This window comes from Lytechinus pictus, chromosome 8, assembly GCF_037042905.1.
Source record: "Lytechinus pictus isolate F3 Inbred chromosome 8, Lp3.0, whole genome shotgun sequence".
Lineage (NCBI taxonomy): Eukaryota > Metazoa > Echinodermata > Echinoidea > Temnopleuroida > Toxopneustidae > Lytechinus > Lytechinus pictus.
In genome coordinates, this window is record NC_087252.1 from 32,369,219 (window position 1) to 32,388,035 (window position 18,817).

Here is an 18,817-nt window from a genome sequence, read left to right on the forward strand (position 1 = left end):
ATTGGATGGATTTTGTGATTTATTGTAGCCTCTGCTGACGGTCTAAATAGGAATTGTCTTTAGCACTGCGGGCACAGTTTCGCACAGAGAGTGTGCATGTTGCAATTAAAGGAGAATGAAACTCTTGGAGCAAGTTAGCTTTTGTGAAAGCAGAAAAATCAAAGAATAAGATCAACAAAAGTTTGAGTAAAATAGGACTAGTAATAGAAGAGTTATGAGCATTTGAATGTCGAGATCACTAATGCTATGGAGATCCTCCCATTGGCAATGCGACCAAGATCTATGATGTCACAGATAAACAACTCTCCCCTTTTGGACACTGAAAATATACCCCAAAACATCTCTTTTTGCTCATTCAAATCATATGACAAACGATTCATCAATGATATAATGTTTTCCTCTCATAAAGAGAACATCTCACCTTGTGATAGACTATAAAAGTTAGAGAATATAAGTGAAATAAGTACTAAAGTAATGAGGGAGTTGTACGTGTGTGACATCACAGATCTTGGTCGCATTGCCAATTGGAGGAACTACATGGCATTAGTGATCTCAATATTCAAATGCTCATAACTTTCTTATTATTCATTCAATCTTCCTCAAACTTTCAACAATATGTTTCTTTGATTTTTCTCTTTGATATGGATTCAGCTGGTTTCAAGGGTTTCATTCTCCTTTAATATTTGTGCGCAATGTTTGGTGCGTAGCTTTAGGACCCTGGCCATGGTGCCCTCTCAACTCTTATCTACTTTAGGCTGTCAGGGGCCCGTTTCATATAGAACTTGCAACTGTTGGGACTTTGTCATTAAGGCAACTACCATTGTAACCTTGATTTTGATTGGCTGCTGAGCCCTGTTGCCATGGTAGTTCAGACCTTCACGTTTATAATTTCGTGGAGCTCAATAAATCGCTCTCCTTATTTTTTTGAGGAGCTCAATTGAGCTCCTCAGAATCGCTCTCCGTGAGGAGCTCAAATCAATTCATTACAATACATGTATGATAAATTGTAGATTTTTCTTAACATTGTATATATATGCAATAGCTGTGTTAGCTATTAATTAATCTGTTGTGAAACTAGGCCTGGGTCACGTCAATACGTTTACAAGAGGTCGTATGCACTACTGCAAAAAAAAAAAAAAAAAAAAAAAAAAAAAAAAATTGAAAAAAAAAAAAAATTGAAAAATTTTTACATTTTACATCTTTAAATCCATGAAATGGTCTTCTTTTTTCCATAATACCTTGAAATTACTTTGATTTAGTTGAAAACTATCAGAAAAATGAAGAATATTCACCTCTTTCCCGACTCTGATTTGAACTTACCTCGGTAAATATTGTAGTCCCACATGTAGACTTCCATGGTGCTGCCATGAAAATCTACATATGGGACTACATGGGACTGCAAATATTTACCGAGTTTAAATTAAAATCAGAGTCGGGAAAGAGATGAATATTCTTCATTTTTCTGATAGTTTTCAACTAAATCAAAGTAATTTCAAGGAATCATGGAAAAAAGAAGACCATTTCAAGGATTTAAAGATGTGAAATGTGAAATTTTAACAATTTTTTTTTTCATTTTTTTTTTTTTTTTTAGGAGCGCGATTTTTTGCTCTCCTTATTTTTTTTAAGGAGCGCGGTAGGAGCGCCGGCGCGATCGCGCTCCTCAAAAATGAAGGTCTGGTAGTTGCCATTATGGCCAAGTTACAACAGTTGTAAGTCCTTTATGAAACGGGCCCAAGATCTACCCACACTTGCAGCAGTCGCCTTTGCCCCACCATGTCCATTTGATTGCACCACCTACCTTCATCCCAATGGCCCCATTATTTTCTACTGACTTTCGTCATGTCATTCCTAACAGACAACTGTATTTTGTCATATTTACTGAGGGGTGTGAACAAAATACTCTTTTCATTGGGGGTACTGCAAAAGTTATACATGTATACGTAATCTTGTAATGTAGAGAAAAATATTTCTAGAAGACTGCCACATACAGGGTTTGACATGCATGTTTTATGGAATTGTCCAACTAGTTTGAAAAAAAAAAGATATTTATGTTGCATTGTACATAATCTCTTCATAATATAGAGACAAATAATTTCAGAAGATTGCCACATATACAGGGTTAGACATGCTTTTTTTATGGAATTGTCCATCTGGATATTTATGTTCCAATGTTCTTGCGGGTTCTGAGACTTCTAATATGTAATAGTAGGTGCCAAATAATAGACAGTGTATTCATTCACCTTCTTGCAGACGCATCCCAACGTGGACAAGAAATTATTTGCATCTCAATCGTACATCGGCATGAAGATACCTGACAGACCGTTCCCAGTTAATAACGACGTCGGCGTTCTCAAGTGGAGACTTCAATCATCAGATGAGACATTGATCCCCTTATTAAGTGAGTATCCTTTGTTTATGATGAATTAGAAATAGATCTGGAATTTGATCTTGTGGATCAGGATTCCCACATTCATGGAAAATCCTTGAAAAATTTGTGGTCATGGAAAGTCAAGGAATTTGGAAAATTTGTGGAAAGTCATGGAATTGAAAATTTATATTTTAAACAAATATCTAAATGACAATTCATCGGCTCCCTAGACAAGTGTTCCCCTTAACTATTGTCAGTCCACCTCCCTTTTTTTTTCTTCTTTTTGTCTCCTTCTTTCTCTCGTTTTTTTTTTTTTTTTTACATATTGATATTAAAACAAGTTGACAATTACTTATATTTAATTAATAGGGAAACTATAAATTACAAGCTCTGCTTTTTAAATAGTTTGCCCTTCATATTCTCATCTTATTGATATATCTGTCTCCAATCCAAACGTTCAATTGTATAACATTTGTCTGATTTATTATGAATTATGGTGATGTATTGTATTATTTTATTATCAATGATTTACTGTCTTTCGATGGACGTTACATTGTACAGTGTATTTGATATTTTATGAGATATGAAAATAAACCAAACTGAAACTGAACTGAATTGCATTTACCTCTTAACTATGGCAGCTTTCCAGTTTGTCGTGTCTCGCAACTCTCATACTCTGTGATCCTACTCTACTAGTACAATTCGTGTTCATGATTTCCATTTGCTCAGTTTTGTGACATCCCAACTCCCGGGACGTCACAGGAAATCATGGAAAAGTCATTGAAAAGTCATGGAATTCTGTTTTCAAATTTCTGTGGGAACCCCGTTGATGTACAAATGTGTGGTCTGGCTATTCTGTACAATTTAGGCAGAAATGCTTCGAGTCAGAAACACAAATCAATGTAAACATTCCCAATGAATGGAAGGTTGATCCTGTTGCTTATATCAAGCCCAACACAGTCCAAGATCCTATCATGACCTGGGTCATGTAAGATTAATTTGGAGCATATTGACTGCTCATTTCTGGATTACTCCTCAGGGAGTGGAGATGTGCACACATCAGATGCAGGCAAGCTAGAATCAATTGACTGGGTAATATACATGTATGTATCTTTAAAGCCCCTAGAAATGTCATTCCGATGTGATAAGTGCTATATAAATGAAACTTATTATTCTTATTGTCGATGTATTTTTTACCATCTTGTCTTTTACAGTTAACTGCTGGCCATCACCTAACAATGAGGGCGGTTGTGATGTCAATATAGAATATGAGCTCTTACAAGAAGAGATGGAACTTCAAGATGTGGTCATCAACATACCTGTGCCGTAAGTTGACAATATCTGGACATATTCTTCTTGGATTTAAATTTCAATACTTTTAGGGTAATGTAACTTTTCTATAGGGCTCATATTGTTCTACACAAAGAGAAAAAAAAATAAATGGTTACACCCATTTTCAAAGACTGGTAAAAATCACTGTCGGACCAGTAACTTGTTGCATGAAAGGAACAAGTAAATTCTTGCGTACGAGGACATGTTTAAAAGGGTGAATTATCAAGTTTTCAAGTAGAGTCATTTTACATGTTTTTTCATCGATCTCACTACAACAACCTGGCGATTGTTCTGTTGAGACAAATTTTTAAAAATTCTCTTTTTTTGTCAAAAAATACTTTTTTTTCCTTCTAAGAATACATTTTGTTTTTGTAGAAGGTTGGCAGGTCTGAACCTAGGTTTTATCCTAGTCTAAACTAGAATTTTAAGCCACATTTCTATTTCATGGAAATTATTATGTACCAATTCATTAAAATTTATTATATTCTTGTTTTATACATATCCTTCCAATTTCACAACTCACTTCATTTTTTGACAACATTTTGCAGCAGCATTAGAATAATGGTCAGTTGGTGAATAAGTTGACATCTGGCACTCCATAAAAATTTGGTCTAAGTTAAAGGACAAGTCCACCCCAACAAAAAGTTGATTTGAATAAAAAGAGAAAAATCCAACAAGCATAACACTGAAAATTTCATCAAAATCGGATGAAAAATAAGAAAGTTATGACATTTGAAGTTTTGCGTAATTTCACAAAACAGTTCCTGGTCGGTATGCAAATGAGCAGACTGATGACATCATCCACTCACTATTTCTTTTGTATTTTATTATATGAAATATTTAAATTTTCTCCTCGTTGTCAAGTGAAACAACGTTTAATTCCTCCCTGAACATGTAGAATTAGCATTGTTTGATACTATATGGCTCAGTCAAGTTGGTCCTTATTGTAAAATCTGCAAAAAAATGAAATATTGTTTAATTCAAACAATAAAAAACAAAAGAAATAGTGAGTGATCGACATCATCAAGTGTCTCATTTGCATGTCACTGAGTTGTGCATATCACTGTTTTGTGAAAAATAAGCGAAACTTTAAAATGTCATAACATTCTTATTTTACATCCGATTTTGATGAAATTTTCAACACTATGCTAGTTTGATTTTTCTCTATTTATTCAAGTCAACATTTTCCTGGGGTGGATCTGACCTTTAAAACAGATAGAATGAGTAAATTGAATCTACTAAGATGAGAATATAACAATATATTTTTGCTCCCTTATCACAACAGATCTGGTGTTGGCGCCCCCAAGGTCAGTGAGGTAGATGGTAACTACAAGCACGATTCAAGACATAACATGCTAGAGTGGAGCTTGCCCGTCATTGAAACCAGCAACAAGACCGGTAGTATGGAGTTTGCCATTGCTGGTCAACCCGATGATTTCTTCCCCATTACTGTCAGTTTTATCTCCAGGAAATCATACTGTGATATTCAGGTTAGTTCTCGGCCGCTTTATTTTTATACGGTCAGGCTCGTTCGTTTGCCTTGAATGTTATGATACGTGTGTGAGATAATCACGTATCTTGTCAAGACTCGCTGAGAAATTCAATGTTATTAAAATGACACTGTAATCTAGCCATTGGTTTTGACCTAAATGTTTCTGTTAACTATTAATCCTTCAGGGTTCCAGCTCATCAGGGAAATCAGGGGAAATAATTTTACTTTTTTCCAGTTAGGGAAAAATCTGTGAATTCGATAAAAAATACCTCAAATCAGGGAAAAAGGCCTCAAATGAGGGAAAAATCAGAGAATTTTGATCAGCTCAAAAGTCGAAAGCAAAGTAGTCAGTCAGACTCTGTTATATTTTGTTGCATATCAAAACAACATCCACTGAATGACTGGTTATGGTGGTACTAATTAGTTTTACATTATTGTTTTTATACTGAAAATACATGTAATTCACTGCAACAACTTAGAAAACATGCAAAATTGGGAATGGGTTTGAATAATTATCAGGGAATTTTCAAACTTCATCAGGGAAAAATCAGGGAATTTCGCTTTCTTGAAAAGCTGGGAACCCTATCCTTCCTTTGTATGAAATATGCATGTCAGTGGCAAATTCAGGCAGGGATGTATGGGACTCTTCCCCCCTCCCCTTATGTTTTGAGAATGATCCATTGTACATACTATTCACTATTACTAAATCTAAGAAAAGAGTCATCTGAAAACTTTAATTTATAATTTGCCCCTCGTGCTCATCTGTTTTGAAATCATCTGTCACTGTATATGTTATCGCTCCATGGTACTGGAGAGACAACATTTTTTTTTTTTTTTTACACGTGAATGTGAAGAAAGCCTGGTTCATTGAGCATGGAAAGTAATGATAGGCCTAACCTATTTTTGCTTCGCGTGTCATCTTGATGAGGGAGGAATTCACAGAACCTTAGATAGGTCCTTTCTTGTTACAGTGTCTAAAAAGCAAACAATTTGTTCATTAAAGGGGAATGAAACCATTGGAATAAGTAGGCATTTGTCGAAACAGAAAAATCAAAGAATGAGAACAAAGAAAGTTTGAGAAAAATCAGACAAATAATGAGAAAGTTATGAGCATTTGAATATTGCAATCACTAATGCTATGGAGATCCAATTGGCAATGCGACAAGGATGTGTGATGTCACATGTGAACAACTTTCCCTTTGATAGACTATAAAATACCCTCAAAATGTATCTTTTTGCTTTTTCTTATTGTGATACAAACTCTTTGTCCATGATGTATTCTTTAAAACTCTGTATTACATACCCTCCTCTAGAAAGAACACATGATCTACTGATAGATGTGATAAAAGAGGTAATTTAAGTGAAATATATACTAAAGTAATGGGGTGAGTTGTTCACAAGTGACATCACACATCTTTGTGGCATTGCCAATTTGAGGATCTCCATAGCGTTAGTGATCGCAATATTCAAATGCTCATAACTTTCTCATTATTTGTCCGATTTTTCTCAAACTTTCGTTGATCTGTTTCTTTGATTTTTCTGTTTTCACACAAGCTATCTTGTTCCAAAGGTTTCATTCTCCTTTAACTCAAAGGTCTTACCAAAACTGTAGTTTTGCTTACACTGACAGTACAGTACATTGTGATGGCTTTGTGTGTGTGTGAGTGGGGGGGGGGGGGGTGGAGCACACAGGAGTGTTTCATGAATCATCTTGTCAGTGATTTCACTGACATACTTTGTTCTGAGCCAATCAGATGCAAGGATTTCAGTAGCTTATGACACTTATCAGTGAAAGTAAGTGGCTATTTGTTTTATGAAATAAACTTAGGTTAGTCATGACTATAACAACTTCATATTGTGTCATTCCATCTTTCTGCTAATTGTTCTTTAATTGAAAGTGAGTTTATGCTCTTTTCCGTTTGTCCATGTTGTTCTCTTCATACATTCTTTTTAACTATCTGCCTGTTGTCTCTTATTGTCTGTTGTTCGCTGTGATTGTCTCCCTGTTTCTGACTCCTCTGTGTGGCTCTCTCTGTATACCTGTCTGTCACTCTGTTTTGTATCTCTGTCTCTCTTTCTCTGTACTCCCTCCTACTCTGTCTCTCTTTGTCTTTGTCTCTTATCCTCTCTCATTCCTCCCTGCCTCTGTCTCTCTGTCTACCTGTCTCTCTCTTTCTTCCCCCTCTCTATCTGTCTGTCTCTCTCTCTCGCCCATACAAACACACACACTGCTTCTGTATATCTTACCATCTTTTATTTTTATCTCTACTTTCTTACCGTTCAGGTTGAGGATGTTTTATCAGTGGAAAGTGACCAGCCAGTCAAGTTTTCATCGGACATTGCCCTTCTTGTGGACAAGTATGAAGTTGTATAAAACCAGACACTCCACATATCAAAATGTAATATTGCCCATCATATATTGTACAGGAGTCACTTTTCTTGTACCATGTAACCCAAACAATCAGGAATTTACAGTCGCCGCTACTGAATGCCAGTGGGTTAGTAGCAAAAACTATTGCCTATCATTAGGACCATAGACTCGTCTTTTTTGCTGTTTTTCATATGGGTCATCGTCAGAATTCTTTGAAGGGTTGTCAGGGCACTGTCATTAACCCTCATTTTGGACGGTCTTGACCCTGGTCCTGAGTTATAAATACTACATTGAAATAAATAATCTCCTATTCCCATATTTCAAGCCCCAGCGGTTCCTTCCTCTGGTACCCGGCCTTGCTGATGTTGTCTGGCTTCTGTGTCCCACAGAAGAAAAGGTATTGCAATATACGTTTTCTGTATTTGTGTGGTATTGCGATGTACTTTGTTGAAGAGTGGACATTATGTCTCGATTGTCATGTAATTATAATTATTATTATATGCATGGCATGCTTCAAGATATACATGTTTATCGTGTATTCCAGACTGAAGAAGGATGTGATGTGGATGGTATCAGGTATTTTACAGTATTCCGGTTTAAAAAAGAACACTGATTGATTGTAATTAGCAATCAATGTATTCATTGTACATGATTAAATATTTATGCCACTTTACTGAATCCTTATCAAGTAATAGATTGCATCACATTAAAGGAGAATGAAACTCTTGGAGCAAGTTAGCTTTTGTGAAAGCAGAAAAATCAAAGAATAAGATCAACAAAAGTTTGAGTAAAATAGGACTAGCAATAGAAGAGTTATGAGCATTTGATTGTCGAGATCACTAATGCTATGGAGATCGTTCCATTGGCAATGCGACCAAGATCTATGATGACACAGATGAACAACTCTCCCCTTTTGGACACTGAAAATATACCCCAAAACATCTCTTTTTGCTCATTCTAATCATATGACAAACGATTCATCAATGATATAATGTTGTGAAACCTCTGTACTTGTCCTCTCATAAAGAGAACACCTCACCTTGTGATAGACTCTACAAAAGTGAGAATATAAGTGAAATAAGTACTAAAGTAATGAGGGAGTTGTACGTGTGTGACATCACAGATCTTGGTCGCATTGCCAATGGGAGGATCTACATGGCATTAGTGATCTCAATATTCAAATGCTCATAACTTTCTTATTATTCATTCAATCTTCCTCAAACTTTCAACAATATGTTTCTTTGATTTTTTTCTTTGATATGGATTCAGCTGGTTTCAAGGGTTTCTCCTTTAAGTATTTATGCCATTTTACTGAATTCTTATCAAGTAATAGATTGCATCACATTAATGTGTGTCTCTAGTTTTTCTCTTCGATCTTTTTAAAGTCGTATCCAACTCAATGAAGAGCTGTATGAAACATGATTCAGATGTGGGTCCTCTTTCATGAAGCACTGTATACATGGCAAGGAAGAAGCTTCTGTTATAAGCTTCTGAAATCCTGTAATTTCATTGGATGAGAGTAAATCTGACATACTTAAACTAGTTTATGACAAAAGGCCTCCTTTATTTATTCTGATTTTTAGGGTTACATGGTACAGGTACTTCTGTTGTTATTTTTTCTTTTGTGTAAATAAATATTAGAATAATATTATCATAACAATTGTAGAATTGTACTTTACTTCATTCCAAAACTAAAGTAAATGTACTTCATACATTGACCTTTTTCATATTATTTCTTAATTTATTGAGTTCCAGGATGTGAAAGGAAAGATTTATGTTCCAACATGCTGAGTTTCTTAAATATTTTTCTTAAAAGCATGATTTCATGTTTGAAGAAAAGAAGTAAATCTTTGGGTTTTTCCTAGTGGGCACAGTTATGAACCAATACTGTATGTGTAAATAAACTAAATATATGAACACATTAATAGGGACTACTTTGTGTTCTGATGCAGAAATATTAATTATTTGATCGAAAATATTTTCCCATAACATTGCTGTCTCGTTATTTCTCCAGTTTCTTTTGTATTTCTTCTGATTATGTTTGAATTAATTCCGCCATTGTTCCTATTCAACTACTGTAAATGATATATAGAGGAGATAGGAACGTACTTGTCGGTTTGTCTAAATAACCTTTGTATGAAGTGATGTACTTTGCTGATATAGACGTGGATATAGTCCACTCATATTTGTGTCATAATTTCTGTTCAAATTATTCTATCAATGAGAAAATTTGTATTAAAGGTCTACATGTAAAATACCGATGGTCCAAAGTGAATGTGTCCTTATTTGATACTACTCTTAAAGAAGTATTTTATTAAATTATTTATTAATTTTAATTTTATTTCATTTTTGTTATTTTCATTTTATTTTATTTCTTAGTTTTTCCTGTTTTCGTTAATTATAGTTATAGAGATAGATAGATATATATACTGTATATATATATTTTTTTTTGGGGGGGGGCAGTCTTCCCACCCCACAGCAAAATGTGTTTTTTTCCCCTCTCATAATACAGCGATGATCAGCAAGGACTTTCATCTGAAATAATCTTTTTAGAAATTATGGTTGAGAATATTGTTATCCATGTCACTAACAAAACATCACTTTTTACACCACAAGGGTTCCAAAGTTGGGTTGATATCTCTTGCCCATCAAAAATGTCTGTTCATGAATTTCACAGAGGAAACCTCCGTGTATCCGGTGTGGGTGAAAGTGTGTTTGTGTTTTAGGTTGAAATTTTTGTGGGTGTGTATGTGGAAGAGAGATTGCTCTTAATTGCCTCGGGTTTGAGGGTGCATTGTGTGTGTGTATGCATGTAGGTGGGTGTGTTTGTGTGTGATAGAGATGGTGAAATTAGGTGTGGAAGATAATTGTTATGGGTTAGAGGGTGTGGGGGGGGGAGAATTTGCATCGTGTGTGTGTGTGTTTATGCAAGAAAGATGGTGAGATTTATGTGTGTGGAAGTGAGAGCATTTTTCAGGGTTTGAGGGTGTGGGGAGAGGGTACATTGTGTGTGTCGCATGGATAGAGGCAGTCTCTGTGTATTGGGTGTGGGTTACATAGCAGTGTGTATTTTAGGTGCAAAGTTTGTGTGTGTGGACATTGCACTCACTTGCCTAGGAATCGAGGGTGTTGGATTTGAGGGAGCGGGTGCATTGTGTGTGTGTTTGTTTTATATGACGGAGAGTAAAAGTAGGTTGTGGAAGTGAGGGCCATTGTTTTGGAATTGAGGGTGTGGGGGAGAGGATGTGTCATGTGTATCAGAATGTGTGAGGCAGGTGGTGAAAGTGGGTGTGGAAGTGAGACCATTATTTAATGATTTAGGGGAGAGGGTGTGCGTGTTTTTGTGTGTGAGAGTGAGTTGAGGGCAGTCGGAGCATTGGTAAGGGTTTGAGGGTGTGGGGAGACCTATGTATTGTGTATTTATGTGTATCTGTGTTTACGAGAGAGAATCCCGCTGCATACACACACACACCCTCGTCCACTAAACACCCATCATACACCCGCGCACACAGACAAGCTATGTATAAATGACAAGGATGTAAAAGGGTGAACAACTTTCTTTTGCTTATCAATAAATGTTATTAAAGGAGGTTGAAAGGGCTCCATTTTTTTATCGATAATTTCATAAGTGGTATAGGTGTGGTAGGCAGATGTGTCTACAATAAAATTATCAGCAAACTGACAGATTTTCCCATGAGGAGATTTCAAGTTCGGAACTAAGATTGGCTGTGGTCAACAACTGAACTAAAACATATAACAATACAAACTATTGTAGATACTCCCTCCCTACAGCTGCATATCACCTCTATCCAAGGGCAGGATCTATGAGTGTAGGTCTACCAAGGGGGGGGGGTAAATATATAATGATGCCAGCCTTGGGGAACCGCGTCAGCTGTCAGTGGACCATGGGAAATTTCACAAGTTTAACATTAATTTAATTTTTGCAGTGCACTGATGGGAACGATTTGGTCCAGGAAAAACTTTTCAATACCAAATATTGGGCTGATGTTTGAAGGTTTACATGGTGGTATGAGCAATCGTGGAAGAGGCTTACGGTACACCAGTTATAAAGTCCTGGAAGGACTAAGATAAGAAAAGTGGATAGAAATGGTGGTGGGTTGGAAAGGCGAGAAAGTGGAGGTTTGAAAGTAGAGTATTTTTTTCGAGATGAATGTAGTCCTTAAAAGGACTGTAAACCATGCAGAAGAGGCGGTAACCCGAGTAGTCGGCAGGCTTGAGTAGGTGAGAGAAGCCTGGCCTGAGTCGGCAAGTATGGTAGCAGGAGAGTAGACGTTCCGGGCAGGTTGACTGTCCGTCTTCAGGAGACGGACAGTCAACCTGTCCGAAACGTCCTTCCAGGACTTTTCACATGGTGTACCGTAAACCTGTTCCGCAAATATAGGACATTTTGGATACATTTCTACTATTTATCATACCTACCAGATTTACAGGGGGTGCTGCCTATGATGAATAACACATCCAGCACCTCAGTTAAATTATTGGGGGTAGGACCACCTCTTCCCAGGGCCACGAATCTTTGGCATTTAAGATGTTTATGAAAAATTTGAAGTTAACATATATTTGAAATATAAAGTGAAGGTGGAATTAGCCCTCTGTACCGCCCCTAACACCTCCCCCCTCACTCCTCTATCGTTTTCCCTATAGGACACACACAAGTAATTCATCCGGGAACAATGCATTTCGGACAAGCGTAATTATTACGCTTGTCCGAAATGCATTTGTATATCCAAATAAACCCCTCAAAAAAAGTTTGGAAATCTGTTTTTGGCCAATAATTTCTCCCAACTCCCAATTTTACACAATGCATACTTTACATCATTCAAAATATCATTTAATTTTCTTTAGAATGATACCATGTTTGTTATGATCATGCCATCACAACAAGAGCAGGATTCAAAAGATTTGGATGGGGTCTGAATTGAAAAAGCTGCAAAACGAGCATAAAAAGTTTGGAAATCCGAGTTTGGCCATTAATTTCTCCCAACTCCCAATGTTACACAATGCATATTTGATATCATTCAAAAGATCATTTAATTCTCTTTAAGATGATACCATGCTTGTTATGATCATGCCATCATGAAAAGAGCAGGATTCAAAAGTGTTAGATGAGGTCTGAATTGAAAAGCTGCAAAACGAGCAGAAATAGTAATAAAAGGATCAATACAGAACATGATTCTTTGTCTGTGTCAATAGAGATGAAAATCCATTCAAATCAAGCCTCTGCTTCTGTAGTGATGGTTCTGTGAGATAACATGGTTTGAGTCGTGGTTTGAAATACCTATGCAGGTTTGTTTGTTTGTTATGTGTTTTCTTGTGCAGAGGTGTGTTTGATTCCATGTTAATGTTGATGTTAAGGTGCATGAAAACAATTAAAAGAAACCGCTGAGAAACTCTTTCATCACCACTGAAAAAAATACAGTGACTTTCAATATTGTGTCATTTTGCAACTTTTGAATTTTGACCTTGCCACACATTTCAAGGCACTGCACCTCCATGTGAACCATAATCATATCATGTAGGGTATCATTTTAAAGAGAATTAAATGTTCTATTTATCAATATTAATAACACATTGATAATTACTAAAACCGGGGAGGGATTATCGATCAAAGTGACATTTCCGAACTTTTTTTTGAGGAGTTTATAAATGATAACATGAATTTCACGTTCATACTCTTTCACAACTGGACATGTTTTAAAATCGTTTTACGGTAATTACTGTCCGAAATACGTTTCCGGTTTTTCTCCCTGTGCACTGCTCTCAATTTGTTCGATCTGGACAAGTACCTAATTTTATTTGCTGTAAATTCAACTCTATGAATTAAAACGAAATGTATATATACAATGATTTATTTTTACATATTTTTTTGATGAGCTGTGATTCGACACGTGATCGAATGTGAGTCTGAATTACTCGTGTGTTTCCTAAATGTTTTATGCACAATCCCAATAGCCATACTGATAAATATGCAAAATACCCATGCTATTGGTGCCCTTAGTAATTTGTGAGAGGCATTCGTGTCCCCCATTTATTATGATGTGCCGTTTGATGCAAATATTAAAACATATGATTTATTTATGAAAAGGCTCTCTTAGTCTCTTTTGAATTCATATATTTCTTTATGATTTCATGAAATATTACACCATTTTATATGAATAAGTGTTTTGATTTTAAAAGAGCTTTAAAGGTTATTTATTCTTTAAACAAAAGCTAAAACACACATTATATTCAGCGTATCATAATAAATCGGCCACACAATAGACGGTCCTTGCAAATACCCTTTAATACAATCGATTCCAGTCTTTAGCTCGTAGCGAGTTTGGTATACACAAAAAAAAATTAGTTCTTCAGTTAGTTTGTTTTATATTTTATTCATGCAAAATGAGATTCAAATTGACAAAGTGGATAATAAAATCGTAAACATGGTAAAAATAGTCTGGATAAAGCATTGATAACTGTTTCGAAAAGAAAAACCAATGTTTAACGAGTAAGTTAACGAATTTTCGGACGAATTTATAATCATGCACCTTTGGTGTATAAAACATTTACATTATCAGCATGATTATTTAAAAAAATTGAAAACATTTTCACGTACCTCACAAATTATGAAAGGTATTTTGTAGAGAAATTGCGGAGAATATTTTGTGAGGAATATCTGCCTCACATACTCTTTGAAAAAAAAAATATTGTTATTATTTGAGCATAAAGAATTGCAATTATCAGGTCCTACATAATCAAATCAATCCATGGACTAATTCACTGAAAATGAAAGAAAAAGGGGTAAAATATGATATAATTTCCCCAATAATATGAATTGAATAGAATTTATTAGAACGTCACTGGCATTTGCCAACAATTTGTTCAAAACAAGAAGTACAAAATAATACAAAATAAATATATACAATTCAAGGAAAATTCAAGAAAAAGAGAAACAACTTATGAATAGTAAATGCCTTATGACATAAATAATAGAAGAGAGTGATAAGCATGCATATACATACATGCACAAATTACACATGATTATGCATACACACACATATCCATACACATATATATATATACACAATATACATATATAAACGCATTATACAGATATACACAGTCAACATAGGAATCATTCGGATAGATATTTTGACGATGATAATATAAAATATAATAATATGTTAAAATCTCTCACTCTTTACATTTGTTAATTATATAAATGTCAAAATGTTGGCTTTTTAGAAACTCAAGAACTTGATTGAAATTAGATGAAATTGAATTGGGTTTGCATTACCATATAAATGATAGATTTGGATAAATCCATAATTACATGAAACAATGGAAGTATTTAATAGCTACTTTTCACTATTTCTTAACCATATTCGAACATTCAATATCGACAACTAATTCTAATCAAACCCCAATCAAGACAGTACTTGATTACTTTCAAATAGAAAAAAAGTTTTTATGGTATTCTGGCGCCTCAACGTGCATATTCTTCAAGTGAATTAAAGTATTTCCAGTAAACACAGATTTCATGAGAGAGGTTTTAGAACAACTTTGATCGTTATTTTAAATCTAGATCTGGTACAGAATTTACATAAACTGATATATGCAAAATTACAAAATCTAAGCTGAAAAACGATCGTCAACACAGATAAGCTCATGCATGGGTCAGTGTATAATTATTACCATTATTGCTAGAAGGGAGACACAATGTCTGGCTGGAATACCATGCCGGCTTATTTTGTTAATTTCTCAGCATAATTATATGTAATGTCTCCCAGAATCCTTTGGAATATTTTTTAATCATTTATACATTCAGGCACATCGGTGGTCAGGCAATACAAACCCTTAACAAAAAAGTTACCACAGCCGACATTAACTTTGAAAGAAGATAATAACAACATTGCAGTCAATACACCATTTAATTGTACAAATAAAAAGAAAATTAGGACGACGCAAGTCTATTTCTTGCTATCAGCCATATTGAGTTATTTTTTTCTGATATTGTAGTTCATTCATGAGTCAATCTTATTTGTAATTAATGTCCCGGAATTCCATCCAATAAAAGGGAAGGTGAGGCATAACGGTCCCCTGGGGCAAAACCAGTGGCGTACCTAGGATTTTTCACAGGGGGGGGGGCAAAACCGTCCGCCAAAAAATTTGACAAGCAAAAAAAAAAAAAAAAAGGTCTTCAATCACAAATGAAGGATTGCGTACCAAAAAAAAATTTGACAAGCAAAAAAAAAAGAAAAGAAAAAAAAGGAGCTTCAAGCTCGTCAGGGGGGGGGGCAATAAAGGTCTTCAAGCTCGTCGGGGGGGGGGGGCAAAAAAGGTCTTTCAAGCTCGTCAGGGGGAGCAGGGATACATCCTTTGCATGGTTTGTGGCTCGTCAGGGGGGGCAGACTGCCCCCTCTGCCCCCCCCCCCCCCGTAGGTACGCTAGTGGGCAAAACAGAATTTTGACATTTGCATAAGTTGATAAAGTACGCCCTCTTTACAAATTCTTTGAAGCAGACGAGATGGCGGCACAACATCAACCATGAATAACCTTTCATCCAGCAACATCTGAGCACATCCGAGTAACGTATCTTAAAAAAATTGCACCCTCGCGATCTAAGATAAGGGGATGATCTTTAAATTTGTAGTTCCTGTATAAATTTGGAAAAAAATATTATATATATTTTAATCATAAAGATATCAACGTTAGACACACGTTTTGGCATGCCTTCTTTTCCTCACACAGTTAAAATGTTGGGCAACATACTGTCCACTGTGTTGGGTAATATATGTTGGTAAAAGAAATATATATTCTGGGCAATTATTATCCAATAGAGCAAATTTATTAACCAATTATTACTTTTTATTACCCAATCTGGGCAGAATTTAACCTATAGTTAAGTGGACAGTGCAGTGTTTGCCCAACTATTTTAAGAGTGCAGGGATTTTGCATGTTAACCTTTTATACGAAAATACACAATTGGGGCAAAATGGACTATTAACGAAAGGGACCAAATGAAATCATTTTGCTCGAAGTATGTTGCATTTTGCCCCTGTTGAAAATTACATTTTCAACACGCTCTTTAAGATCAATTGCATTGTTTATGGCAGTTGGATAACGTCAATAATAACGTTGAGGTGCAGGTCGTCATGAAGATGTTCAGGAACTAGAAGCGGAAAAGGACAAGACAGACATGGGATGAAGAGGCAATAAGGAGTGCCATAAAAGGGGGCAGTTTCATTTTGCCCCAGCGGTGGGGCAAAAGGGGTTTTTCTTTTGGAAAAAAAAAATAAATTCTAGTTTCTTTTGTAATTTACACCTGGAAATTAATGAATTGTCGTTGATATAAAAAAAGTACAAATGATATTTATCTGAAATTGTCAGTGTCATTGCCTTTATGTCGTTGATGACGTCATAATGTAAGTTTGAAATTAAGTATTCCATTAAATAAATTAATGAGAAACCAAGTGACATACAAAAAATTAATTTTGTTTGTCTTGATCTATTCGAAATGAACTATCATGGACTTGGGTCGTTCTTTTATTTATAGACCCACGTTCTGAACTTAAAGACCCTGACCGGTGTAAAAACAATCATATATCAAAATAAAGGTAATGATTCATACAATACGAATATACCAAAAATATTATATATATCTCCTTCCAATAGTTAAAAATATTAAATAAAAATCAAAGAAACTGCTCCTCCAAAGTACGCTTCGATTGAGCACCCCCACGTCGCCTGGAAATGATGACGTCACGTTGTGTCAGGAGGGTTGTGATTCCATAGGTTTGTGTACAAAAGCATTGGGTATTTTCTTCCATTTCCATGTTATGAATCAAATTTTTTTTTTCGTTTTCAGATGAAAATGGCACTCAAAATTATTCACTGTTCAAATTGTTGTAAACCTACAACTATTCACTACCTTTTTTGTGATTTCTTTGTTTGGCTCTTATTGGGCCTAAATTGCTATGTCAGGAAAATTTGTTATACATAATCTAAATGCAGATAGAATTGAAATCTGCGCCAAATAAGCAGAAAATAAAATATGGCAAAAACTAGTTCAAAACTGCAGATTTCATAAATTCAAGCTTGTGGGTAACAATATATGTGATATCCCTCTGTGATAGAAGTGAAGAGAATGAAATGCGTTATCTGGAAAGCAAAAAAATCACCCAGTTTTTTTGTGTACAAACCTATGGAATCACGACGCTTCTTACACAACGTGACGTCACGGTCTCGAGGCAGGTGAAAAGCACAATAAAGCCTATTTTCTAAGCGGGGTTCGAAACCCGATAATTGGAATATTCTTAAGCAAAATACTCAGCTGGGAAGCGGTGAAAATGCATAAAGCATACCTTGGTGTATTTAGTAGCTTATAAGCTTTCGATTGGTATATAATTTATCAATTTCATTTTCGGGTCCGGTCTGGATCTTTAATTTAATTCGAAAGGTTCGTATTCTGAACTCGGGTTTAAATTTAACCCTGGTTTAAAGTTGTGGTTTTAGTATGGAGAGCCAATTGGGGCACAAATCCCTAACAAGTACACATCCAATTTATTAACTCATTTGACACTCAAATTGTTCATAATTGTCTGGGAATGATAACTGAAGTATTTTGAAGTATTTTACCTCATTATGAAAGCAACAGGAAACAAAATAGTAAACACAAAAGAAACAAAGTGTTTGGCTCCCCGTAATTTCAGCACAAAGTTAAACCGTGGTCTATGTTAAGCTTTTTTTTTCTCATTTGATTACATATATCTGTATTTGTACTTTGTTATTTCTTGTGTTATCTATTTTTTGAGGGGCCCACATTGTACAAGCATTGCTTTTTAGTGGGTCCCTCCATTTCCATCTTAATTTAATTTCTATTGAAAATAGTATACATATTTAAAACCTACAATGTGTTGCCCAAATTGTCTAAGTGTTTTTTTCACAACATATGCATTATTATTATTATTTTTTTAATATTTTTTTTTGCAACGGATACAAATATTTATGTTTATATATGGTATACAATTTGTTTTTGTTTGATGGAAGTGAAATAAATAAATTTGAATTTGAAGCTTGACTTCAGAATACGGGCCAAATACTTTAATTCAAATACTGTTCTAAAGTAAAGATGTGGTCTAATTATGAACAGCCAAGTGAGAATCTTCAGCAGAAGACAAATGATTGATTTGTCAGCTCAGTTGACACAACACTGTAAAAACTGTGGTGTTAAAACTGACACCAGTTGGTGTTA

General features: G+C 35.3%; 1 protein-coding gene across 2 annotated transcripts in view; it reads left to right on the forward strand.

The window, feature by feature from the left end:
- The window catches only part of LOC129266122 (coatomer subunit delta-like), a 28,835-nt gene extending 19,015 nt beyond the window's left edge, over positions 1 to 9,820 (forward strand). Inside the window, exons 7-11 of one of the 2 annotated variants that reach the window (XR_010294495.1) lie at positions 2,251 to 2,398; positions 3,583 to 3,694; positions 4,986 to 5,190; positions 7,477 to 8,392; positions 8,687 to 9,820. Coding sequence is in view for 1 of the 2 variants with exons in the window: in XM_054903970.2 (XP_054759945.2) it covers positions 2,251 to 2,398; positions 3,583 to 3,694; positions 4,986 to 5,190; positions 7,477 to 7,566 (555 nt within the window). In the remaining variant the exon portion in view is untranslated. Of the gene's footprint in view, positions 1 to 2,250; positions 2,399 to 3,582; positions 3,695 to 4,985; positions 5,191 to 7,476 lie in introns of both variants that reach the window. The other variant, XM_054903970.2, reaches the window with a different exon arrangement.
- Positions 9,821 to 18,817: the final 8,997 nt, after the last annotated feature.